This window comes from Vanacampus margaritifer, chromosome 15 (assembly GCF_051991255.1).
Source record: "Vanacampus margaritifer isolate UIUO_Vmar chromosome 15, RoL_Vmar_1.0, whole genome shotgun sequence".
Classification (NCBI taxonomy): Eukaryota; Metazoa; Chordata; class Actinopteri; order Syngnathiformes; family Syngnathidae; genus Vanacampus; species Vanacampus margaritifer.
Genome location: NC_135446.1, coordinates 11,671,740 through 11,694,748, shown reverse-complemented (window position 1 = coordinate 11,694,748; position 23,009 = coordinate 11,671,740). Strand labels below are relative to the sequence as shown.

Sequence of the window (23,009 nt, the reverse complement as noted above, 5' to 3'; positions counted from 1 at the left end):
TCAGTGAATTTGTAACAAGTTTAATAACTACCCTCACAGCAACGTCTCGGCATATCACCCTAATGGGGGTTTTAAATATTTATATCAATAATTCCGACAGATGGCTTCTAAAGCAATTTAAGACCAAGCACAATTTTGCACAGATCCTTGCTATGACTGAGAAAAAGGGTACAGTCTAGTACTAATTATTGGACGTCATTGTAACCAATCACTCGTTGCCATATTAAAAGGTGAGCTGTAAAAATAAAGTCGCCGAAAGAAAAACCGTACCAGAATCGGACAGGCAAGAAACGATACGTAGTATACAGTACATACCTGTTTTTCTTATGCCACCATCTGCGGGACAGTTGTAATCGCTAGCAGCAAGTAGAAAACACGTCCCCCCACTCCGGCGGTCGTGTTCTCGGGTGCTCGACCTTCGCATGGGGACCCTCTCCTCTGGAGACACGGTCAGGTCGCTGCCACCGCTGCAGTCCGCTGACAGAACTGCGAGTGGCAATGAGCGCGTCAAATAGGCTAACGTTACAATTGTTCTTCCGGTCCAAATAGCTCGAGTGACAATAGAGTCCGAAACCCATGAGGTCACTTCGCTACCTAATGAATTTAGTATGGTGAGAATATTCATTAAGACCAAATCAAAGTTGGGATGGGGCAAACAGGCACTTACTGATTTAGTCCTTTTGGGATTGTATTTGATCTCACTGAATGTTGTCCAAAAAAATAAACACCCAACAGGGTAACCAACTCAATTCATACTAACTAACTGAAAACTGTGGAAATGGAGGACCAACTGGCTAAGATGAGAAATGAGACGGGTTAGAAGAAATAGCCACAGTTGTACCATTACCAGATGAACCGCTAGCCTATTTAGCCTATCGTTAGTCCATAATTTTTTTTCCAGCCTAACCGTCATTTAATTGTAACCACGCTTCCATCATCACTTCGTCGCCATTATTTTCAAGGTGGGCATCTGTCAGTCTGTCATTCGTCAGTGATGGAATGAGAGGCCTGTCGATACTTGACTCGGTTAATGACGTTTACACTGACGGACGAAAACCCACTTCTGAGTAGTCTGTTGTTTTTTTTTTTGTTTCTCGTCATTCATCAGAAGAACGTGTGTCCATCAGTGACGGAATGGCGGACAGTCGTCGGTACTGAGAGAATGCCCACCTTTGCTAAACAGTATACTTTGACGAAAGACAGTGGCAATATGTGAGCCTTTAGTAAGAACACGGGTATTTTTTACAATTTACAAGTCGGTAGAGCTACAATTCCCATTTGTTTCAATTGGGAACGTGTTAGATATTATTAACATTTAAATTCTTTATTTTCATATATTAACCATTGTTATACATTATTAACATCTTAATTCTTTATATTAACCTTGTTGAAAGGTTTTATAGACGTGTAAAGCAAGTAGTGTTGAACTCAGTATAATTTGACCTTAAGCTGGGACATATTATTTGGTCTAGAAGTTCCTTCTCTGTGGGAAAACACATTTGGTCCTTGAGAACAGAATCTGTTTCGAACACGCACCCCTGACTCTGTTTTCGCCATCGCTCATGGAAAAGTACCCAGAGAGTATGTTTTGTCTACAAATGAAAGAGAGGCGGTCGGTTTTAACTATAAGAAGCCATTTTACACGCGGAAGAGGCACATTCGGCGCTCTGAATTCCACCTGTTAAGTGATGAATTGGAGTCTGTTACGATGTCCAGAGATCTCTGTTAGATTAAAATCATTTTTGCAAAGGTGTTTTTTCTTACATTAAATCTGTCTTCAAGTTTTGGAACACGCAAAGAGGACAAATATTTTTTATTCCTCTTTCAAACGTTAACTTAGGAATGTGGTCCTGGTATGAATGAACCGGTTTCTCACCATTTATTCCCGCATCCGGCCTTACCTGAGCGGTTGCGTTCCAGCACCCGGCCGCCTTTGATGTGGCACAGGTCGCCTTGGGTGCTGTTGCAGGTGGTGGTGAGATCCGCTTTGCAGTAGGTCGGGGACCCTCCCTGTACCGCCTGAGGAATATGTTTCTTCCGCTTCTTGGGGAGCTTCTGCTTGGCCATGGCCAGCGAATAGTACATCCCAAAGTTATTGACGATGACCGGCACGGGCATGGCTATCGTAAGCACTCCTGCCAAAGCGCACAGCGCGCCCACGACCATGCCGGACCACGTCTTCGGGTACATGTCGCCATATCCCAGAGTGGTCATGGTCACCACGGCCCACCAGAAGCCGATGGGAATGTTCTTGAACTTGGTGTGGAGGCTCGCCGTAGGATCGTTGGGCTTAGCGCCGATACGTTCGGCGTAATAAATCATTGTGGCAAATATTAGCACTCCCAATGCCAGGAAGATGATTAGCAGCAGGAATTCATTGGTGCTGGCCCGGAGCGTGTGGCCCAACACGCGAAGCCCCACAAAGTGGCGGGTCAGCTTGAAGATACGAAGGATACGAACAAAACGCACCACCCTGAGGAATCCCAACACGTCCTTTGCAGCTTTTGACGAAAGGCCGCTCAGGCCTACTTCCAAGTAGAAAGGAAGGATAGCCACAAAGTCGATGATGTTGAGCAGACTCTTGACAAATTCCAACTTGACCGGGCAGAAGGTCACCCGGACCAGGAACTCGATGGTGAACCAGAAGACGCAAACGCCTTCCACATATGTGAGAGCGGGGTCGGTCTCTATCTCGTACTGCGGTCCCGGATCCGACAGGCTGCTGTTCCGCGTGGCCTCCGTCTTGTTGATGATGGTGTGGAACGCCTCATGGGTCTCCAAGCAAAAGGTAGTGATGGAAACCAGGATGAAGAACAAAGATGCAAAGGCAATAAACTGCGGGGAAGAAGAGAAACACAACTTACTAAGGATGACCCGGTTTCAGTTTATTTGGAGCGGCTTAGCCTCCTTGCAAAATCAAGATGAATCATTAACTCTTGAGCGAGAGAGTAAGCACAGACAAGTTTAATTAACTTGCTTCAATTTAAATTGCCTCCAGAGAGAGATGCAATCTATTAGCAAGTGAAACAAACAAGCACGCACGCACTTTTCCCTGTGCCACGTGTATGGCGGGCTACCAGGGGTCGAAATGTTTTTTCCGCTTCTTGGGGAGCTTGAAATGAATGGCGGGCGACCACTGGTCGAAATTCCCCATTGAAATGAATGGCGGGCTACCAGGGGTCGAAATCCCCCATTGAAATGAATGGCGGGCTACCAGGGGTCGAAATTGAATGGCGGGCTACCAGGGGTCGAAATCCCCCATTGAAATGAATGGCGGGCTACCAGGGGTCGAAATCCCCCATTGAAATGAATGGCGGGCTACCAGGGGTCGAAATCCCCCATTGAAATGAATGGCGGGCTACCAGGGGTCGAAATCCCCCATTGAAATGAATGGCGGGCTACCAGGGGTCGAAATCCCCCATTGAAATGAATGGCGGGCTACCAGGGGTCGAAATCCCCCATTGAAATGAATGGCGGGCTACCAGGGGTCGAAATTGAATGGCGGGCTACCAGGGGTCGAAATTGAATGGCGGGCTACCAGGGGTCGAAATCCCCCATTGAAATGAATGGCGGGCTACAAGTGGTCGAAATTGAATGGCGGGCGACCAGGGGTCGAAATCCCCCATTGAAATGAATGGCGGGCGACCAGGGGTCGAAATTGAATGGCGGGCGACCAGGGGTCGAAATCCCCCATTGAAATGAAGGCCGGGTGCCCAGGGCTCCAATCTCCCCATTGAAATGAATGGCGGGTGACCAGGGGTCGAAATTGAATGGCGGGCGACCAGGGGTCGAAATCCCCCATTGAAATGAATGGCGGGCTACCAGGGGTCGAAATTGAATGGCGGGCGACCAGGGGTCGAAATCCCCCATTGAAATGGATGGCGGGAGACCAGGGGTCGAAATTGAATGGCGGGCGACCAGGGGTCGAAATCCCCCATTTAAATGAATGGCGGGCGACCAGGGGTCGAAATCCCCCCATAGGAATGAATGGCGGGCTACCAGGGGTCGAAATCCCCCATTGAAATGAATGGCGGGCGACCAGGGGTCGACATCGAATGGCGGGTGCCCAGGGGTCGACATCGAATGGCGGGTGCCCAGGGGTCAAAATCCCCCATTGAAATGAATGGCGGGTGACCAGGGGTCGAAATCCCCCATTGAAATGAATGGCGAGTGCCCAGGGGTCGAAATCCCCCCATAGGAATGAATGGCGGGCGACCAGGGGTCGACATCAAAAGGCGGGTGCCCAGGGGTCGACATCGAATGGCGGGTGCCCAGGGGTCGAAATCCCCCATTGAAATGAATGGCGGGTGACCAGGGGTCGAAATCCCCCATTGAAATGAATGGCGAGTGCCCAGGGGTCGAAATCCCCCCATAGGAATGAATGGCGGGCTACCAGGGGTCGAAATCCCCCATTGAAATGAATGGCGGGTGCCCAGGGGTCGACATCGAATGGCGGGTGCCCAGGGGTCGACATCGAATGGCGGGTGCCCAGGGGTCGAAATCCCCCATTGAAATGAATGGCGGGTGACCAGGGGTCGAAATCCCCCATTGAAATGAATGGCGAGTGCCCAGGGGTCGAAATCCCCCCATAGGAATGAATGGCGGGCTACCAGGGGTCGAAATCCCCCATTGAAATGAATGGCGGGCGACCAGGGGTCGACATCGAATGGCGGGTGCCCAGGGGTCGACATCGAATGGCGGGTGCCCAGGGGTCGAAATCCCCCATTGAAATGAATGGCGGGTGACCAGGGGTCGAAATCCCCCATTGAAATGAATGGCGAGTGCCCAGGGGTCGAAATCCCCCCATAGGAATGAATGGCGGGCGACCAGGGGTCGACATCAAATGGCGGGTGCCCAGGGGTCGAAATCCCCCATTGAAATGAATGGCAGGTGACCAGGGGTCGAAATCCCCCATTGAAATGAATGGCGAGTGCCCAGGGGTCGAAATCCCCCCATAGGAATGAATGGCGGGCTACCAGGGGTCGAAATCCCCCATTGAAATGAATGGCGGGCGACCAGGGGTCGACATCGAATGGCGGGTGCCCAGGGGTCGACATCGAATGGCGGGTGCCCAGGGGTCGAAATCCCCCATTGAAATGAATGGCGGGTGACCAGGGGTCGAAATACCCCATTGAAATGAATGGCGAGTGCCCAGGGGTCGAAATCCCCCCATAGGAATGAATGGCGGGAGACCAGGGGTCGAAATTGAATGGCGGGCGACCAGGGGTCGAAATCCCCCATTTAAATGAATGGCGGGCGACCAGGGGTCGAAATCCCCCCATAGGAATGAATGGCGGGCTACCAGGGGTCGAAATCCCCCATTGAAATGAATGGCGGGCGACCAGGGGTCGACATCGAATGGCGGGTGCCCAGGGGTCGACATCGAATGGCGGGTGCCCAGGGGTCAAAATCCCCCATTGAAATGAATGGCGGGTGACCAGGGGTCGAAATACCCCATTGAAATGAATGGCGAGTGCCCAGGGGTCGAAATCCCCCCATAGGAATGAATGGCGGGCGACCAGGGGTCGACATCAAAAGGCGGGTGCCCAGGGGTCGACATCGAATGGCGGGTGCCCAGGGGTCGAAATCCCCCATTGAAATGAATGGCGGGTGACCAGGGGTCGAAATCCCCCATTGAAATGAATGGCGAGTGCCCAGGGGTCGAAATCCCCCCATAGGAATGAATGGCGGGCTACCAGGGGTCGAAATCCCCCATTGAAATGAATGGCGGGTGCCCAGGGGTCGACATCGAATGGCGGGTGCCCAGGGGTCGAAATCCCCCATTGAAATGAATGGCGGGTGACCAGGGGTCGAAATCCCCCATTGAAATGAATGGCGAGTGCCCAGGGGTCGAAATCCCCCCATAGGAATGAATGGCGGGCTACCAGGGGTCGAAATCCCCCATTGAAATGAATGGCGGGCGACCAGGGGTCGACATCGAATGGCGGGTGCCCAGGGGTCGACATCGAATGGCGGGTGCCCAGGGGTCGAAATCCCCCATTGAAATGAATGGCGGGTGACCAGGGGTCGAAATCCCCCATTGAAATGAATGGCGAGTGCCCAGGGGTCGAAATCCCCCCATAGGAATGAATGGCGGGCGACCAGGGGTCGACATCAAATGGCGGGTGCCCAGGGGTCGAAATCCCCCATTGAAATGAATGGCAGGTGACCAGGGGTCGAAATCCCCCATTGAAATGAATGGCGAGTGCCCAGGGGTCGAAATCCCCCCATAGGAATGAATGGCGGGCTACCAGGGGTCGAAATCCCCCATTGAAATGAATGGCGGGCGACCAGGGGTCGACATCGAATGGCGGGTGCCCAGGGGTCGACATCGAATGGCGGGTGCCCAGGGGTCGAAATCCCCCATTGAAATGAATGGCGGGTGACCAGGGGTCGAAATACCCCATTGAAATGAATGTTGACATGAGGCACGGGTGTACGTATACTGTCACAGTTTGGGATGAAACTAGCAAACAAAAGTTGACTTAATTTCATGCCATGTCAGTCGGTCCCATCTTGCCGGTTTCATTTTCAATATAAAAACACAATGACAAAACTTTCTTTGTGTCTACATTTTAATCAGAATAATGTTAATTGGATCGTTACTGGTGGACAATAAATTATAGTTGGCCTATAGCGTTTTATTGTGGCAATGTGAAATGTGCGTAACACATTACACGAAATGAAAACAAAAGTACTCGGGCCAAATTGGATTTACATTGCTCAGAAATGGGACTTGTATAACGCTTTGAGCGGCCTTCCAAAAGTAATTTGCTCTAGTGGAGGACTTGCTTAGCATGCAGAGAGCGCGCGCTTGAAATCAGGATGTCAAGAAATACAGTATGTGCCCATTGCAATCACATGCTAAAGTAGACCTTTTGCATTTTTTATGTCTCTAATGAATAACTGGGTGTGTGTGATTTTGTTCTGGTGGGACTTGCTTGTATGGATGGTTTATGACTTGGCCCACTGTTAGACAAATTATCCAAAATTGACATTCCACATAACTGGTTATTTACTAATGACCAAACGCTTCTTTATTAAAAAAACAAAAATATGTCTTTTTGGTAATTCAAGGGCGCTGATTCCCATCACTCAACTCTATATTTATAGAGCACTTTAAAAACGACACACTGCTTTCTTCAGATGATCCAACGAAAACACTCGAGGCCCCGGAACTGAACCTTGTAGAACACCATAAGTCCAATATTCATGTAAATTCATATTGCATATATTCATCTGACCACTTTCTTTTTTTTGATCAACAGAGGTCATTTGAAGGGATTACAAATAATAAAGAAATCACATGACCATCACAACAGCCAACAACTGAGCACACCAAATTCCCTGCAGCACAGATAACCCAAGCAATGTTGTGTCATCACTCGTCATGAAGCATTGGAGTTGGGTGTGAGTCTGCCAAACTGCTGAGACCGCCTGGCGCTCGATCCCACCCGGGTTAAGAACAACTGCTCTATATTCGCTTTCCAAACACAAGTGTAAGAACTGCCATCCATTTAAGCACGCGGTCAACTCTGAAAGAAAAGCTGACAGGATCAGTTGTTATCTAATGACGGTTCTGTGTTCCAAAGCAGCACTTTTCGCTATTTCCACACCAAGCATCAAAGGGACATTCGTACAAAATAGCAATTACACTGGAAGTAGTTAAGCGCTCGAGAAGTAACAAGGAAGCTCTCACGGTAAACACAATTTAACTTTTAGCTTATGAAATATTCTTCCAAAGAGTTTAGTCTACTCAGCAGAAAAAAAAAAAAACATTTCATTTTCTAGCCACTATGAGCGAAAACACAAGTTTTTGTGGCTTTTAGAGGGAATGATTAAATTCATACGCCCACACACAAAAAGTCTATGACTAATTCAGAGACTACAGACATCACTTGCATGTTATGCCTGACTTTGCATCCACTTGAAACATCATTGTACTGTTACAAGTAAATTGGACTTAAATATTACATCAGACCTCAAATTCGGTTTTGGATTTTTCTCATCATTTTTGGAAACGCATTAAAAAATATGGCCGAGCTACAGCCAGACACTCACTCGCAGCAGACTACCCTGCCTTTGTCTGTTCTGCTCTCTCACACTGTTGTATCTTTTAAAGTGACCTCACCACCGCTAGCAACACACAAGGGTGCTGCCACTGCACTGATCGTTCACTTAATGACTCCCCGCATCTCTCGCTCTGTTACCTAGAAACTACTGGGCCTCGGCTGGTAAAGGTCAGATTGTACTTTTTGTTTGAGTTACCGCAGCCTCTGAACCTGATGGGTTGTGCTACTTTTAGCACACTCTTGTAAATGACTGAGTCAGCATTGTTAACTCATTCACTGCCGTTGACGGCTATACACGCCAAAAATTAATTTGAACTATTTCTATTCGTTTATTTTTTTGCACTTTTGTTAACAAGAGCATGCAAACCTATATATTTTTTAATTGTACATTTAGAACAGATACAAATTTGTGATTAATTGTGAGTTAACTAGTGAAGTCATGCGATTAAAATTTTAATCGCCTGATGCCCCTAATTTTTAATAAACTTTTTCTTTTCTTTAAATCGTGTCAGGCGATTTTTTTTATTTTACGTTAATTAACTGCATGACTTCAATAGTTAACACACGATTAATCACAAATTTTGTATCTGTTCTGAATGTACAATATATTTTTTTTCTCTAAGTTTTCATACTCTTGCTAACAAAAGTGGAAAAAATGTTAAACTAATAGAAATAGTTCTAATATAGCTGTCAATGGCAGTGAATGAATTAATATACAAGGAGGTTTCAAAAGTAGATATCGGACTGGTTCCTCCCTAGAACCGTAATTCCTAATGGATTGCCTACCATCCATCCATCCAATTTCTTTACAGGTTTTTCCTGTCTTTTGTGTGCCAGTTCAACATCCCATTCAAAAAATACAAGACAAATTCACTTTTACTCGTAAATTTAAACTTTTAGTCATAAATATATTTTCTAGCTATAGAATCCCTTTTATATAAAGAATTTTTTTGTGATGGTGGAAACATCATAATGTAAATCTTTTGTCAGAAGTTGGCCTACCGCTGTAAACAACGTCAATGTCGTATTCAAATGCCAAATTGTAATGCACTGCTAAGTTTTCGCCTGTCACTAAATCAACGTGAAAGGTTGAAGGACACGAGACACAACAAAGCACTTAATTATATTACGTATTGTCTACCCAAAAGTGACAGTCAAATCAACATCGCATTCATTTATTTGACCCTTTTAGACGTCGACGACGACGGGAAAAGTGACGGATGTGTCCTTTTGTTTATTCATAGTGCTCTTAACCGCCGCGCTCGCTGGGAGTCACATTGAGGTGGGCAGACTGCTAAGCATGTACTCTGCAGATTAAAGTTGAAGGAAGGCAAAAATAACACAACATAAATAAAGATAGCGTCACTGTTGACGTCAGACTTACTTGATAGAGAGGAAAAGTAAGGCAGGACAAACTTTTTGATAAATGGATTCAGTCCACACCATAAGCTTTACACTCATGGATATTTTCTTTGTAATTAAGGGAGCACACTTTAATTAAAAAAAAAAAGAATTTGAAGCGCTTTTTTACAATTCAACTTATTTTTACACTCACCCTCCTTACGTTCTACTGTAGTATCTGTATATGACTTTATTAAGGCGGACCCTGGCCTGGTGAGTGACTTGGGCGTCATCGGGCTGGCTCTGAATGTTATTTTTCATAATTTCCGCACTTCCTTAATGTGGAAGTCAACCTTAAACATTTCTTGACAATAATATGTCACATTTTTTGGAATACGAGTTATGAAGCAAAATCCAGCCGTTTTTTATCCGTGTCCTGGGGCGGCCATTTTGCCACCTGCTGTCGACTGAAGATGACATCAATGATGCTCAAGGTTCAAGCAACAACCAATCAGAGCTCTCCTATTTTCTGAAGCTGCAGTGTGATTGGTTGTTACCTGAGACCTGCGCAGCATTGATGTCATCTTCAAAATGGCCGCCCCCTGAGATGGATAAAAACGGCTGGATTTAGCTGCTTAGCTCATATTCCGCTAACAGAATATTAACCAGAATACCATATTTAGACGAGTGTCCAATTTTTTTTTTTTCGGTTGACTTCCCCTTTAATAATCATTTTAAAAATGCTTTAAATTACACATCCCTTTAAATCTTCTTTGTGATAGCAGCCGCTTCACGCTGAGAAACAGGCATGATGTCTGTTTTTGTTTTTTTAATCACCTTCTAAAATTAAACACCCACCGGTTAAACCAATATTATGTTGCGCATTTATCTGAATGGCTCATTAAAGACCATTGTTGCATAATTTAACTGCCAAGTAATTGACTTCCATCTCAGCCTCATTCTATAGAGACTAGCCTAGATAATGTGAGGTTGTATTGAAACAAAAGCATGCTGAAAAGAAAGCCTGGGAGAAAAGGTCCCAGAATATCCAGAACAGGAAATTTTCCTTTCATCAGACACGATGCTGCACGTCTTCCCTTGATCAGCTGCCGCCATGGTAACACCACCTTCATCTATTTTTTTTTTTTCCAGCTCAAGATGGTGAATTGGACGATGCAGTAAGGGGAGGATGATCAGTTGTGCCACAAAAGGTTTTGTAGTTTCTCTTGCATCCTTCTGAAGATATGCTGAATGCAAATGGGAGGCCATATTAATGGCAGGCCCTAATTTGCATTTTCAAACGGAAACTATAACATAAGATCATCTTGAAGTCGGGAAAACTGCTTAGTCGAAGCTGGCAGGGCCTGATCGGATTGGGTCTCAACGCCTTAATCAAGATTCTGAAACAAAAATTGACTGTGTTTCTTTGGTGCTGGAAAAATGCAAACAGGACAAACAGTCTTAAGAAATTATTATTATTATTATTTTTTCTTTTTTTCTGGAGAAATTATTATTATTATTATTTTTTTCGTTCTTTTTTTTCTGGAGAAATTATTCTTAACTCTTTGACTGCCATGGATGTTAAAAGACGTCAAGTAAAAACCGCCAATGACTGGGATGAGGGCCGCCAATGACGTTAAAAGACGTCATCCAATTTTTTAAAAACATTTTTTTGAAACGGGTAGAGGAAAGCCTTGGCCAGCTGTGGTGAAAGTTTCAAGCAGATCTAGTTAGCCTAATGACTATTTTTGGCCCCTAGATGGCAGCAATGACTCTCTTTTGACAAGATTGGGTAGGCGTCAGTAGAAGACGCGAGGCGGAGCTAGAGGGGACAATGGCTGGGGAAGGGAAGAGAACATGGCGACCGGTTGCAAGCAGCTCACACTCGAGCAGTTTTTTTCAAAGACGAAAAGCATCGACCAGTGCTAAAGAGCACATTGATGATGACGATGATCATCATCGATGATGATGATGGTGACTCCGAGGTTGGAAGCATTGACGCGGCAGTAGAAGACGTGAGGCGGAGCTAGATGGCTGAAGAAGCGAACAATGGCGACCGGTTGCAAGCAGCTCACACTTGGGAATTTTTTTCAAAGACGAAAGGCATCGACCAACGCTAAAGAGCACATTGATGACGACGATGATCATCATCGATGATGATGATGGTGACTCCGAGGTTGACGCTGAAGTTGCAAGCGTTGACGCAGCGGCTATGACGACGTCATAAAGGTTCACCGGCTAGCGATGCTAACACCGGAAAACGCGGAGCACAACCGAGCACGCTCAGGCGGACGTTCAATCGGACGACGAAGAGTGCCCCGAGTCCAATGCATATTCATCGGAGGAGTGGGTACAGTCTGCTACTTGCTATTCCCCGGAAAAAAAGGCCGTCAAGAAAGTGTAACGTCTGCACGCGAAACGGACAATCGAAGTGAAACGTATCTGTTGTGCAAATCCTGCTCCGTCTCCTTGCACGCAGGGCAGTGTTACAAAAAGAAAAACTGTATTTGAAACATCCACATAATTGTAAATAGTACCACAGTTGCACACATTTGTAAATAGTTTTGTCAAATTGTTACACTGTTGAATGGAAATAAACGTATTTTGCAACCAAAAAACACTTTTTCATTGTTGGTGATAGCGTTTTACAGAAGTAAAGCACTATTTAGGTGTTTGTGGCATCATTCATGGACAAAAAGAAGTGTAGAATTCACTAGAGTGCATGAAATAACATCGTTTCACAAAAAGCTCTTTTTCTCCGCTTTTTGTTTCAAAACAGAGAATTTCGGTGAAAGTAACCATTTTCTATTGTTGATTACTGAAGAACAGAATAAGGTAGAAACAAACTTTTTTTCTGATGAAAGATGAGAGTTCAATCTTTCATTTGGTAGTATGTGTGTTTCCATAGTCCAAACACAACATTTTCTGTGGACCTTGAAAAATCAGTCAAAATGCTTAAATCGGCTGGCACTGGCGACGTCCCGTTTCTGAAAACGTCTGGCAGTCAAAGAGTTAAAAACAGAGGTATACATTGAGAAGCTGAAGAAAAATGTGGATAAGGGACTTACTGTACATGGTTTTGTTTAGGAGTCGGACAACCCCTTTTCTCTGATTTGCCAATCTTGGATGGGCTGATTCCTCAGAGTCTAATAACACTGACCATATTTGGCCAATATGTCCAGACTTGCTTTTTCTAATAGTTTCATAAGTATGACTAACTGCCCGGCTATGTGTGGGTCACTTGTTTTGTCCGGTCTAGACTTTCTCACAAAAACATGTGGTAACTCATCCGAGTGGACTATTTACATGCATCGATAGGTGCTGCTGTTTTGGTTAGTAAAAGAATGTGTTTCGCAAAAAAGTATGTGTCCATTTCGAGTGATTGCGAATCCATTGGATTCAGCACATATACAGTATAATATTTATCCATTGAGGAGAATGACAAAAAACTGACATCAACAGGCAAGCGGCACCCCCCCAAAAAAAAAAAAAAAAAACTGAAGCAAAAAAACCATTTCAAAGCCACTGCACATGACTAAAGGATTTGCTGTTCCCCCTGTTGTCTCCCATCATTGTCTCCCGCTGTCGCTCCCACAAACATACGCACACACACACAAACACCTCCTCTTCCTCATTATGCAGCCGTGCTGTGACATGACAGCCAGCTCATCGGGGGAAAGCTGCTAAGCCCATACAGCTTTTGGCAGCCAATGGTTTTCTAAGGCAAAAAAAAAAAAAAAAAAAAAAGAAGAAAAACAACCCTCAAACATTTCTATTCTCATTTGAATAATTCATTCTCCTTTTAAGATGATGTCTAAAGTAAAAGCTTCGGTCGACTTTTCACTGTCTTAAAGGGTCAACAGAAAGGCAGATTTTGTACTAATGAAGGCTGAAGGTAATCATGCTGTCGTGTAAGAATACAGTATTCACGTGACTTGTGAGTTCAATTCGGTCCGTAACCAACCGCAACTCAAAACACATCTTTCTCAATTGAAATTGATAGAAATGACAATACGCAGATTTTTTTTGCAATGTATGTGCGAAGACGACGGTCACAAATGCTCAGTAAACTCAGTTATTATGGGCTGGTTTTGCAGAGGATAAAGAATATATGCATATGAGTGTGAGTGAGTATTTAGTCCACTTATGTATTGCTTTGCCGTTTAGGGTTATAACACCACAACATTGGTAGTCCGTCTATGGGGTATTTTATTGTGTGTTAGCATTAAGCTAGCAAACATTTGCAAGTTCGTTGACATGCAAAATACATAATTCTCGGTTTGTTTTTCTCTTTCATATCACAGTAATGCACCCGATGGCCTTTTAAGGGCCATGGGGGAGCAGATATCATAAGCGTCTTGCCACAAATGCAGTCCACGCAACATTACACTAAATAAACATTACGTTACAGCCTCCCAGTCAGATAAAAATAAAGTCTTGAAAGTCCCACGGTGAGAGCAATACTAAATATAACTCTGTCTCACTCAAGCTCTTTCATGACTTCGCGTCGCTTGTTAATATTTCAGCAGCTTGCCTATAGCGGGCACGTGCCGTTGATTCATGACAGCGTGGGCTGATGTTTACACTTTGCCAGCGCGGCTGTCTATAGTCCAGCAACATGCGTTTTCAACTGTGCTGATGCCACGAAGACGGCTGCTGATGTGAGATGTGGTGACATCAAGATGGCTTGCAGTTTCTTTGTTTTTTTCCCCGAGCATAAATGTCATAGGAGAAGCTCAAAATAAGATTTTCAGTCAAACAAATAAATGCGAAGGATGAGAGGCTGAATGAAAATTTGTGGAATCATATTCATTTATACTGAATTACAAAGAATGGTATACAATGACGTGGAGTGAGCTGAACAGTTAAACGTCAAAATGGCTCGAATTGGTCAATAAATGTAGGAATTAGGAGAAAAACTAAAATATTTTAATTTGTGGATTTTATTTTGAAAGCAAAACAAATAATAAAAATAATTTTGACTTTTATTTTTAAATGTAGACAGAAAATAGCAGTAGGGATAAGCTGAACAGTTTAAAGTCGGAATGGTCGGAGTTAGTCAAACAATGTAGAAAGAGGATTAAAAAAAAAATCATAATTTTTTCTCATTTATTTATTTTTTTATACTGGTGACAATTTAGAATTTTTGGCCAGTGGGAATTTTTGACATATTGAAATCTGTTCCCAAGGTCAAATAAATGTGCTGAATAACTTAACATTTCAAATAGGAACCATTTGAATCCGATAAATTCAATGCGACATTGGGAAATAATAGTGAAATTTTGGTGGAAAATATTTCAATTTTGTGGGAAAATTGGTTTTGTTTTTAAATAAGGAAAAAAAGTAGCCCTGAAAAGCATTTATTTGGAGTGTGTTGAAATTAGAACTGCGTGAATCAAGGTGAATAATGTAAAATATAGGAATTGGTGATTTTTTGGGGGAAAAAGAAAGAAGTTAAAACTATCGTCACAAATGTGAAATTTTTAATATGTGTGACTTTTTGGAATGTTGAAAATCCTTCCCAAGGTAAATTGAATCAGCTGAATGTCTTGACTTTCAAATGGGAATGATGTAAATGTGAAATGCTTAATGTGCCATTAGGAATGAACGGGGAAATGTGTTCAATGGTTGAAAAAATGTTGAATTCTGGGGAAAAAATGTGAACTTTTGAAATGAGAAAAATGGAAGCACACCTGGGATATGCTTAAATTGGAACAGAGAGAAATAGTGGAAGGAATAGCAAGCCTCGCTGTCTTTTTATTCATTGTTCACGCAGTCATTAGCTAGTCTACATGCCACAAAAAGCTAGTGGAAGAAATGAAAATTTCTGGAAACATTGTTCCATTTTTAGCTGTCTTGATCCCTGACATCAAACATTAAGGAAAGACATCTTTCCTCGCCTCTAAATGCCACATTTGGGATTTTAAAGTAATATCCAACATTTCCCCAAACAGCCCGTCTTGACAAAAACTTGTCATGGCAACTCGCTTTTCCCAATGAGGACCCTGACAGTTCAATAAAAGACACGAGCCTTTGATTGGGTGTGTTTAAATCCGGGCCCCCAAATCCTGGGAGACTAAACTTGACATTAATCATATTTCAAGGCGAGGACACGTCTGGAAGTCTGACGGGATAATCTGAAACAGAGGAGGGATCGCAAAGACGTGGACGGGATGGCAGACGGGTGGCCTCATTAAACTGAGCCGTCTTGATATTTTAATCGCCGGCAGCGTGTCTGAGCCAGTGTGGCGTGAAGTGTTTGGCGTTGGAGGCGTCACGTTTGTCAATAGGAATAAACTGCTAGTAAAAAATATATATATATATATATGACAATGTATAAGTAAGAGTGCATCTAGGTAAGTTTGTCATTTACTAAAAAGATGATTTAATCTACCAACTAGAGGCCACATCAACGACACCATTTAGGGAAGTCTGTTTAGCTAGCTTAACGCTAACTCCATATACTGTATGGGCTCATGAATAGCATCTGTATCGCGGCGTTATAATCCTTGATGTGACGAATACTTAAACGGATGGTGGAGCAACATGTACACAAAATATAACCAAAAATATGTATATCTTCTTTATCTTCTGCAAAGAATGGAAGAAGCGCAATGTCCAATGAAATGAAGCAGAAAGGTGGGGAAAACAAATATTACCCGTCATTTTTCAGTTGTCTGTGGACGTCTTTCTCCGTCGTGATTAAAAGCCTACTTGGCAGGCATTTGCTCAGCCCTCCCAAGTTTCCTGAATACATGAATATCTTATTTTCATTAAAAAAAAAAAAAAACACCCAAAAGCAAACGTGCAATTACACAGAGAGTGGAAATGAAAGCAAGTGAAACAAGGCGAGCAGAAGCGTGATACATCTCCCTTAACGTGTGAGCACGCTCAAGGACGCGCACGCGCTCGCTACGGCTGACAGCTGCAGCCCTTAGCAAAACACATTTCGTCTATCAATAAGCTTGTTGAATTTTATCTGCTCGTTTTGGCCAAATAACACACTTGGAGCACACAAATGGTGCAAACAAACAGAACACTTTGAGTGCCTGACGACCAATCAAATGTGGAATTAAACAATGAAATATTTTTGCTATCAGCCTACTGAACATGTGCCTGTATGCGAACCGCTAAATATTACTGGTCACCGTCTCAAACCACACTTTGGGAATCACTGCCTATAAAAGCCACGATATGGCGGCAAAGCACTACTTGTCTAAATGAAACTCCTCACTTCAACATAGTTCCTACATAGGAGTTTTTGGGCAAATAATGGAAATATACCCCCCCCCCCCCCCAAAAAAAACTTTCAACTTTCAAATGAATAATAACAAAACCCCCACCTAACTCAAACTTTTTACTTCTTGGTGCACGTCTGATTTCCATTCTAAAAATCGCAAGGACCAATCGATAAACAACGACTGGCAGAAGCAATAGCGGATCTCTTACTTTTGTCTGCTCCATTCACTGACAGAGCGCATGGCAGCAGCTCAGCGTTTATTCAACATCTTCACCGAGAGATTAGGTAGGGACATCTACTGTTGCTATGACGATGAGGAACATGGAAGCGGCGGCTGCCGAGTGCCGTGACAAAAGACGGGAGCGGATCTGACAATGCCCGCACCGATCGACCCTGAGCTGAGCTGAATCTCGATGTGTTTTGACAATGCAACAACATGCCAGCACCGATTTGGACCTGGGGTCTTTGCCACCGTGATGTCAAAATGCTGAAAATTCGTCTGGGGCTCATTAATGAAGACAAGAGGCCGAAAAAATAGACCGATGAATAGAAATAATTGGAGACGCTTGAATTTCGATGAATTACTTGACGGGGGGAAATAACGCAGGAATCACATTTTTTGCCTCTCGGTAATTCATGAATTGAATTGGAAAATGTCATGAAAACGCCCACGGTCGCAACTGCCGAGGACTGACGTAGCACTGTTTACTGCCCCCTTCAGGCAATTTGAAATTGCAGCGCCCATTTTGCTATTAACGGCCAGCGAGACGAGCACCCTCGGGCCAACCGAGTGTTACAGCTCGCCATATAAAAAGGTCAATGTGGACGTAAAACCATGGAGTCGTGGCGCTGATGCCCGTGGTGTCAATAGCTTCTGTGCGCTAAAAAATAAACAAATAAAAGAAAAAATCAGGGTGCGAGTGGTCACTATTTGATGCGGTTGATTTTCAGCAACTTTTTTTCAAAAGACACCAATGCATCACTGACACTCAATTCCAAGCAAGGGCCTCTTTAATCAGACATCTTGTATTCATCCATGTGCCCTTCTTGTCATCATTCGTCAATTTCGATAAATTTCCATGGACTTTTAGTGTCAAAACTTACCATGGAAATCAAAAGGCAATTGGATGGAAAGTTATCATATATTAAATACATTAAACTTCCATGTAAAATGTCCAACATATTGCCAACAGAAAAGATTGGAATGAAATTTCAACGTAACAATGGACTTGCATGAAAACCTGTTACAGTATTAAATTCGAATTATGCTGGTAATATATGATATATAATACTATAAAAAGTACGTTAAGTTGAACAGTCAACTGGAGTGAAACAATAGGGGGAGGGGAGAGAGAGAGAGAGAGAGAGAGAAAGAGAAAGAGGGAGGGGAATAGAGAGAGAGAGAGAGACAGAGAGAGGTAGAAAGAGAGATAAAGAGAGAGAGACAGAAAGAGAAAAAGAGAGGGGCATAGAGAGACGGATAGAGATAGAAATCTAGAGAGTGAGACGGATAGAGAGAGAGAGAGAGAGAGAGAGAGAGAGAGAAATCGAGATAGAGAGAGATAGCAAAATCTACCAAGTGACTTTAAATAACTTAATTAACTCTTTTTCTTTAAACTGCCGCATAAGAGTTTATTCAACAAGGCTCGTGAGAGTGACACCTCGCACATCCAGGGGCCGCACTCAACTAGACAGGGGTCCCGTGAAGCCATCATGTTAATGCAAATCAAGGTCATTAGATGGCCCCTTGGAATCCGACACACCTGGTTTCCTGTGTAACTCAATGTTAAGCATTATAAGGGGTGATGTGCAGAGCAATTGTCTAGCATGTCAATTATTCAGTGCTGGGGACTTTTGAGGCCACTCGCTTTTCATACATGACAAATTATTATTATCTTTTTTTTTTTTTTTACTATTTCAAGAGTCCCCCCGTCACCTTTCAAAGACTGACAGGTGCATGTTTTTGTGAGAACTTGTTGAAAAGTGGTGGAAACAAAGACAGTTCTAGGGACAGCTTCAAACTTCCCCATGGACAAAAAAAAAAAAAATAATAATAATAAAAAAAATCAATACCAAAATGTCCCAATGTTAACAGAAAAAAAAAGTTTTTTTTTTTTTTTTTAGTCATGCTACATTATCAGTTGTGATTTTTGGCATGTGCATTATGAGGGACCACACGGGGTGACAACAAGTACCAAAATGTAAGTAAATAAATAATAATAAAATAATAAAAATAAATAAACAAAAAAATCCTACATTAATTAGTTTTCTATGGGCATTTGCTGGGGAAATTGTGGCAGGGATTTTACTTTCTGGACCAGAATTTACCACCTCTGGTAGTTTGGTACCCAATTTGACTGATAATTTGCCCATTAACTTTTTCAATAAAAGTATTGACAGACAACAGGAGGCACTTTTAATAGTTCTAGCAGAGTCATAGTTGTACTTTTGTCTCAAAACCCCGCAAACAGTCACATTTATGCAAATGTGCTATGACAGTGTGCCAAAACGCTCTCCGGAATGAAACCTACCATTAGTGCAATAATTGCATTTCTGTCTGAAAGCTGATTAGATAAAAAAAGCCTCGGAAACAAGGAGACGGCAGCACAGTGACAAACGAGCGAGCGCAAGGAGGGCGCTGGCGAGGCTCAAAAAAGAAGGCATGAAAAATGGAAGACAAAAGCAGATTAGAGACATGCTGAAAGAGGAGAGCGAGACAAGCGAGTGACGATAATGAATGTTGCCGCTCATTGTGGCTCGCTCCGATTCTGACCGTCCATTGTCCGACTATTCCTCTTTAAATAATACAGATAAAATGGAAAAGCTCTCCTCGCCCGCGTCCATTAAGCCAAATCGCACTCTGTTCTGGAAGAAAAATGTCGTTAATGATTCATGAAGCGGCTCCCATTACTATCAAACAGACTGGCAGAGGAGCAGCGCTATACAGCCAGGGAAAACATTTTTAATGTTGAAGTATTTAAACAAAAAAGACTGTAGTCCTATGAGGACACGTATTGCAATGCCCCCCCCCCATGGAATACAATGTAAAACGTAAATAATGATCGTCTCATGAAATCTACAGTTGAGAAGAAAAATATCACCCTACAATATTTTACTTCATTAAAAAAATAATGAAATAAGATACTTCACTTTTTTTTTTCTTCAACTCAAATCAATGGACATTGTCCTGCTCCTTTTGGTGTGCTTGCCTTGCGGCCACCGGGGGGCAGTATAATAGACATACAGTACTGCACAATATGCATGGGGCCTGTCTCATTTCTTCATCTTTCCTTGCAGAGGATACATTTCGTAATTTTTGAAATCATTTTATCCGTCTACATGTTTTGTCAACACGTCATATCTTGAAAAAGTCTTTCAGTCTAGCACCATAATTTATTTATTTATTTATTTTTTAAACATTCTTAAGCCCCAACATCATCCACATGTCAGTTGACAGTACACATGCATATTACCAAAGCAGCCATTTGATCCTGACAAACGCGAGCACACTGGACCAAGCGCCCCCCCCCCCCCCCAGGGGATATTTATCAACACCAGGCATTATGGCTGAACTTATCTGGCGTTAAGGCCAATTATCCTGCAGGAAGTGAGCAGAGCCATGGTAAGAGAGAACCGGCTTAGAAGAGGAGCACACAAGCACACATACAGAATGGAGCCCTACAGCGATGATTATTACAGAAACCACTTCCCTACACCATCACACCAACGTGAACTCCACTTTGAGACGAAAAATAAAACAAAATATAAAACTCTGCGCAGCCTGTGGCGAAGTAAACAAGGGCATTATTTTACTTTGAGCTAATATAGAAGTTGTTTTTTTGAAACACAGTTACGCTGCACTGGAATTCTTGCTTTGTATTATTCCGCAAATTCTACTCATTCCGCATTTCTCCACTTTCAGTATTCAAAATGTTCCCCTCATTCAGGACATCTTGGGGAACTACTTTGGATTAATTCCTACTTTTCGCGCAATTCCACATTTTACAGGAAATGAATGGAGATATTTCTACAATTAACCAGGTATGCTGGATGCAGTTATTTTGTCAACTGCAGATTATTAATGACAACACACGTTTGTGACATGACTAGTGGGTTCTGCATTCTGTGCAGATCCGGTGAAAAATGTTCTGGTCTTCAGGGACCGGTATCCAGCCTGTTTTCCATGCCTCCCACAGCCAACACAGGTGATTCATATCATCAGCTAATCAGCAATCTCTGGAGAAGGCTGATAACGATCTCCACCTGGTCTACAGGACACAAGCAAAGCATCTTCCCTGCCACAGGTTGGAATCCCCAGGCAGAGTTGAAGAAATGAGACACCAATGATAAAAAACATTGTTTTGCTTTCCCCGAAGGTGACAAAAGATAAAAGCGACGCGGCAATGGCTAGAGTGACGAGGCCGTCCTGCAGATTTTGATGTTCACGTGAAATGAATTGCCAGAGGGGAGAAACCATATTGCGTTCTAAGATATGATAAGACGTAAGTCCGAGCGCTGTCGGTGTGTATACAATATTTGTGGACAAGCACCAATGAGTTCAAAATGGGACGGAAAAAAAAAAATAAAGCTGGGAAACATTTAAAAAGGTATGTGATCCTGAACGTATGGCTTTTTTTAGTTTTTGGCTCTCTCACCATTGTGTCTGGGTGTCACCTTCTGCCATGAAAGCATGCCAAGGAAAACAGACACTAATCCCTCCCTTGACTCTGCACTGGGTTTGTGATATCCAAATTCTCCTGTCTCAAGGTCGCTACCATCCATGGTCAGACAGACAGAGGGAGAAAAAAAAAATATCGAGTGGGAGGTGGCTTGCAAAATCAAGAATGTAAGAAACCTTAACAAGGCTGTCAAATTCATTTTCATCACTTGCCACATTGTTGTCGTCGTGTTTTATATACACAGCTGCATTTCATTGTAGATACTGTATATTTTTACTAAATCAAATCATTGAAAATATATTTATTTTTTACGTCAAAGAATTGTAGTTTTGAAAATGCTTGTAATATCTCTAAAGAGTGAAGCAAAGTTGCGATTTTCATACAGAATCTTTATCTCTTTACTGCCTCTCCCAGTTGACAGTCCCCAATCATGTACGTATCGTCGTACAAGTCTTGCTCAATTAATCTAATTATAATGCATGGGACTGAAGTGAGAGAAAAAAAACACTTAATGGATATAGGCTGGATTCAATTAACTCATTCACTGAAGCAACCCCCTTCACTCCCGGCTGTTTTACTGGATTTTGACCGATTTTGCAAGGCCCACAGAATATTGTCTTCTATTGCTATAAAAACATGGGACTTACCAAAAGAAAGATTAGAGGCTCTTCTTTCATCAGAAAAAAAAAATTGTATTTGCACCCGTTTCCATTTTGCAGCAATTAGCCAAGTTTCATCATTATTCACAAATCTGTTTAAAACTTCTTTTTGCAACATGGCCCTGGTTGATCTCTTATACTCTGCTGCCACCTTCTGGCCGTTTTTATAATAACTACCATTGCTTGAAACGCTCTGTTCAGTTCAGAGGCTGCATCAAAGCCTTCTGTATGCTCTAGCATGAAAAAAACCAAATCCGTTTTTGGGACCATGGCAATATTCAAATTTTTCATTTTTGGGAGCAAATGAGTAAAAAAAGATGAAAAAAAAAATGAAAAAAAAGGAGGACACGCATTGCTGGGGCTCCCCATACTCCAGGCAGACAGGAAACACTGTATGCACTGTGCAATACTCACACTAGACACCATTAGAGAAAAGATAGATTTCAGATTTTTATTTTTGTAAACAATGCCTTTTGTGTGACAAGAAAACATGAAACCCCAATCGGGCTCCATTGGATGACGTGGTACCTCAAAGCAAGCAGTTTGTGCCTTGAGGTTCAGGTAGTCCATCCTGACGACAAATGATCAGTGTCTGACCTCCCGCTGCAGCCATTTTACACTTCAACTCGATTCATTGAAGTGCTAACAAATAAGCGTTTTTTTGCATCAAACGCTACACCTCTCAGGAGGAAGGTGGGAAAAGAGCCATGTGAGTACGCAGCACAATTAACACGAGGGGGGGGGGGGGGGGGTAATGGACATCTCTGTATTTACATGCAAAACTCCTGCTGTGAGTAGTAGCCCAACAGTCTCGCAGAGATTTGCCGTTTTATGTCTGCGTGTGGCATGTTCAAAAGCAGTGTTTTCTTCAAAGGAAACGAAAGAACAAGCTCTGCCAGAAAATCAATGCTAGCAGACTAGGAAAAGTGTGGCTAACACAGGCTGTCTTAGAGGTCAGGGGAAATATTCCGTCTAGAACGCTCGTCTGTTTGTGAAAATTAACAGTTTTCCCTCATAA

At 43.1% G+C, this 23,009-nt stretch overlaps 1 protein-coding gene across 3 annotated transcripts in view; it reads right to left on the bottom strand.

Annotated features, from left to right (window-relative positions):
* Nucleotides 1–23,009, bottom strand: part of kcnc2 (potassium voltage-gated channel, Shaw-related subfamily, member 2) — a 49,824-nt gene that overhangs the window by 6,823 nt on the left and 19,992 nt on the right. For all 3 annotated transcript variants that reach the window (XM_077544548.1, XM_077544547.1, XM_077544546.1), the window contains exons 2-3: nt 1,902–2,835; nt 316–486 (exon numbers count right to left, since the gene is read on the bottom strand). In XM_077544548.1, coding sequence (XP_077400674.1) covers nt 316–486; nt 1,902–2,835 — 1,105 coding nt within the window. The remainder of the gene's footprint in view (nt 1–315; nt 487–1,901; nt 2,836–23,009) is intronic.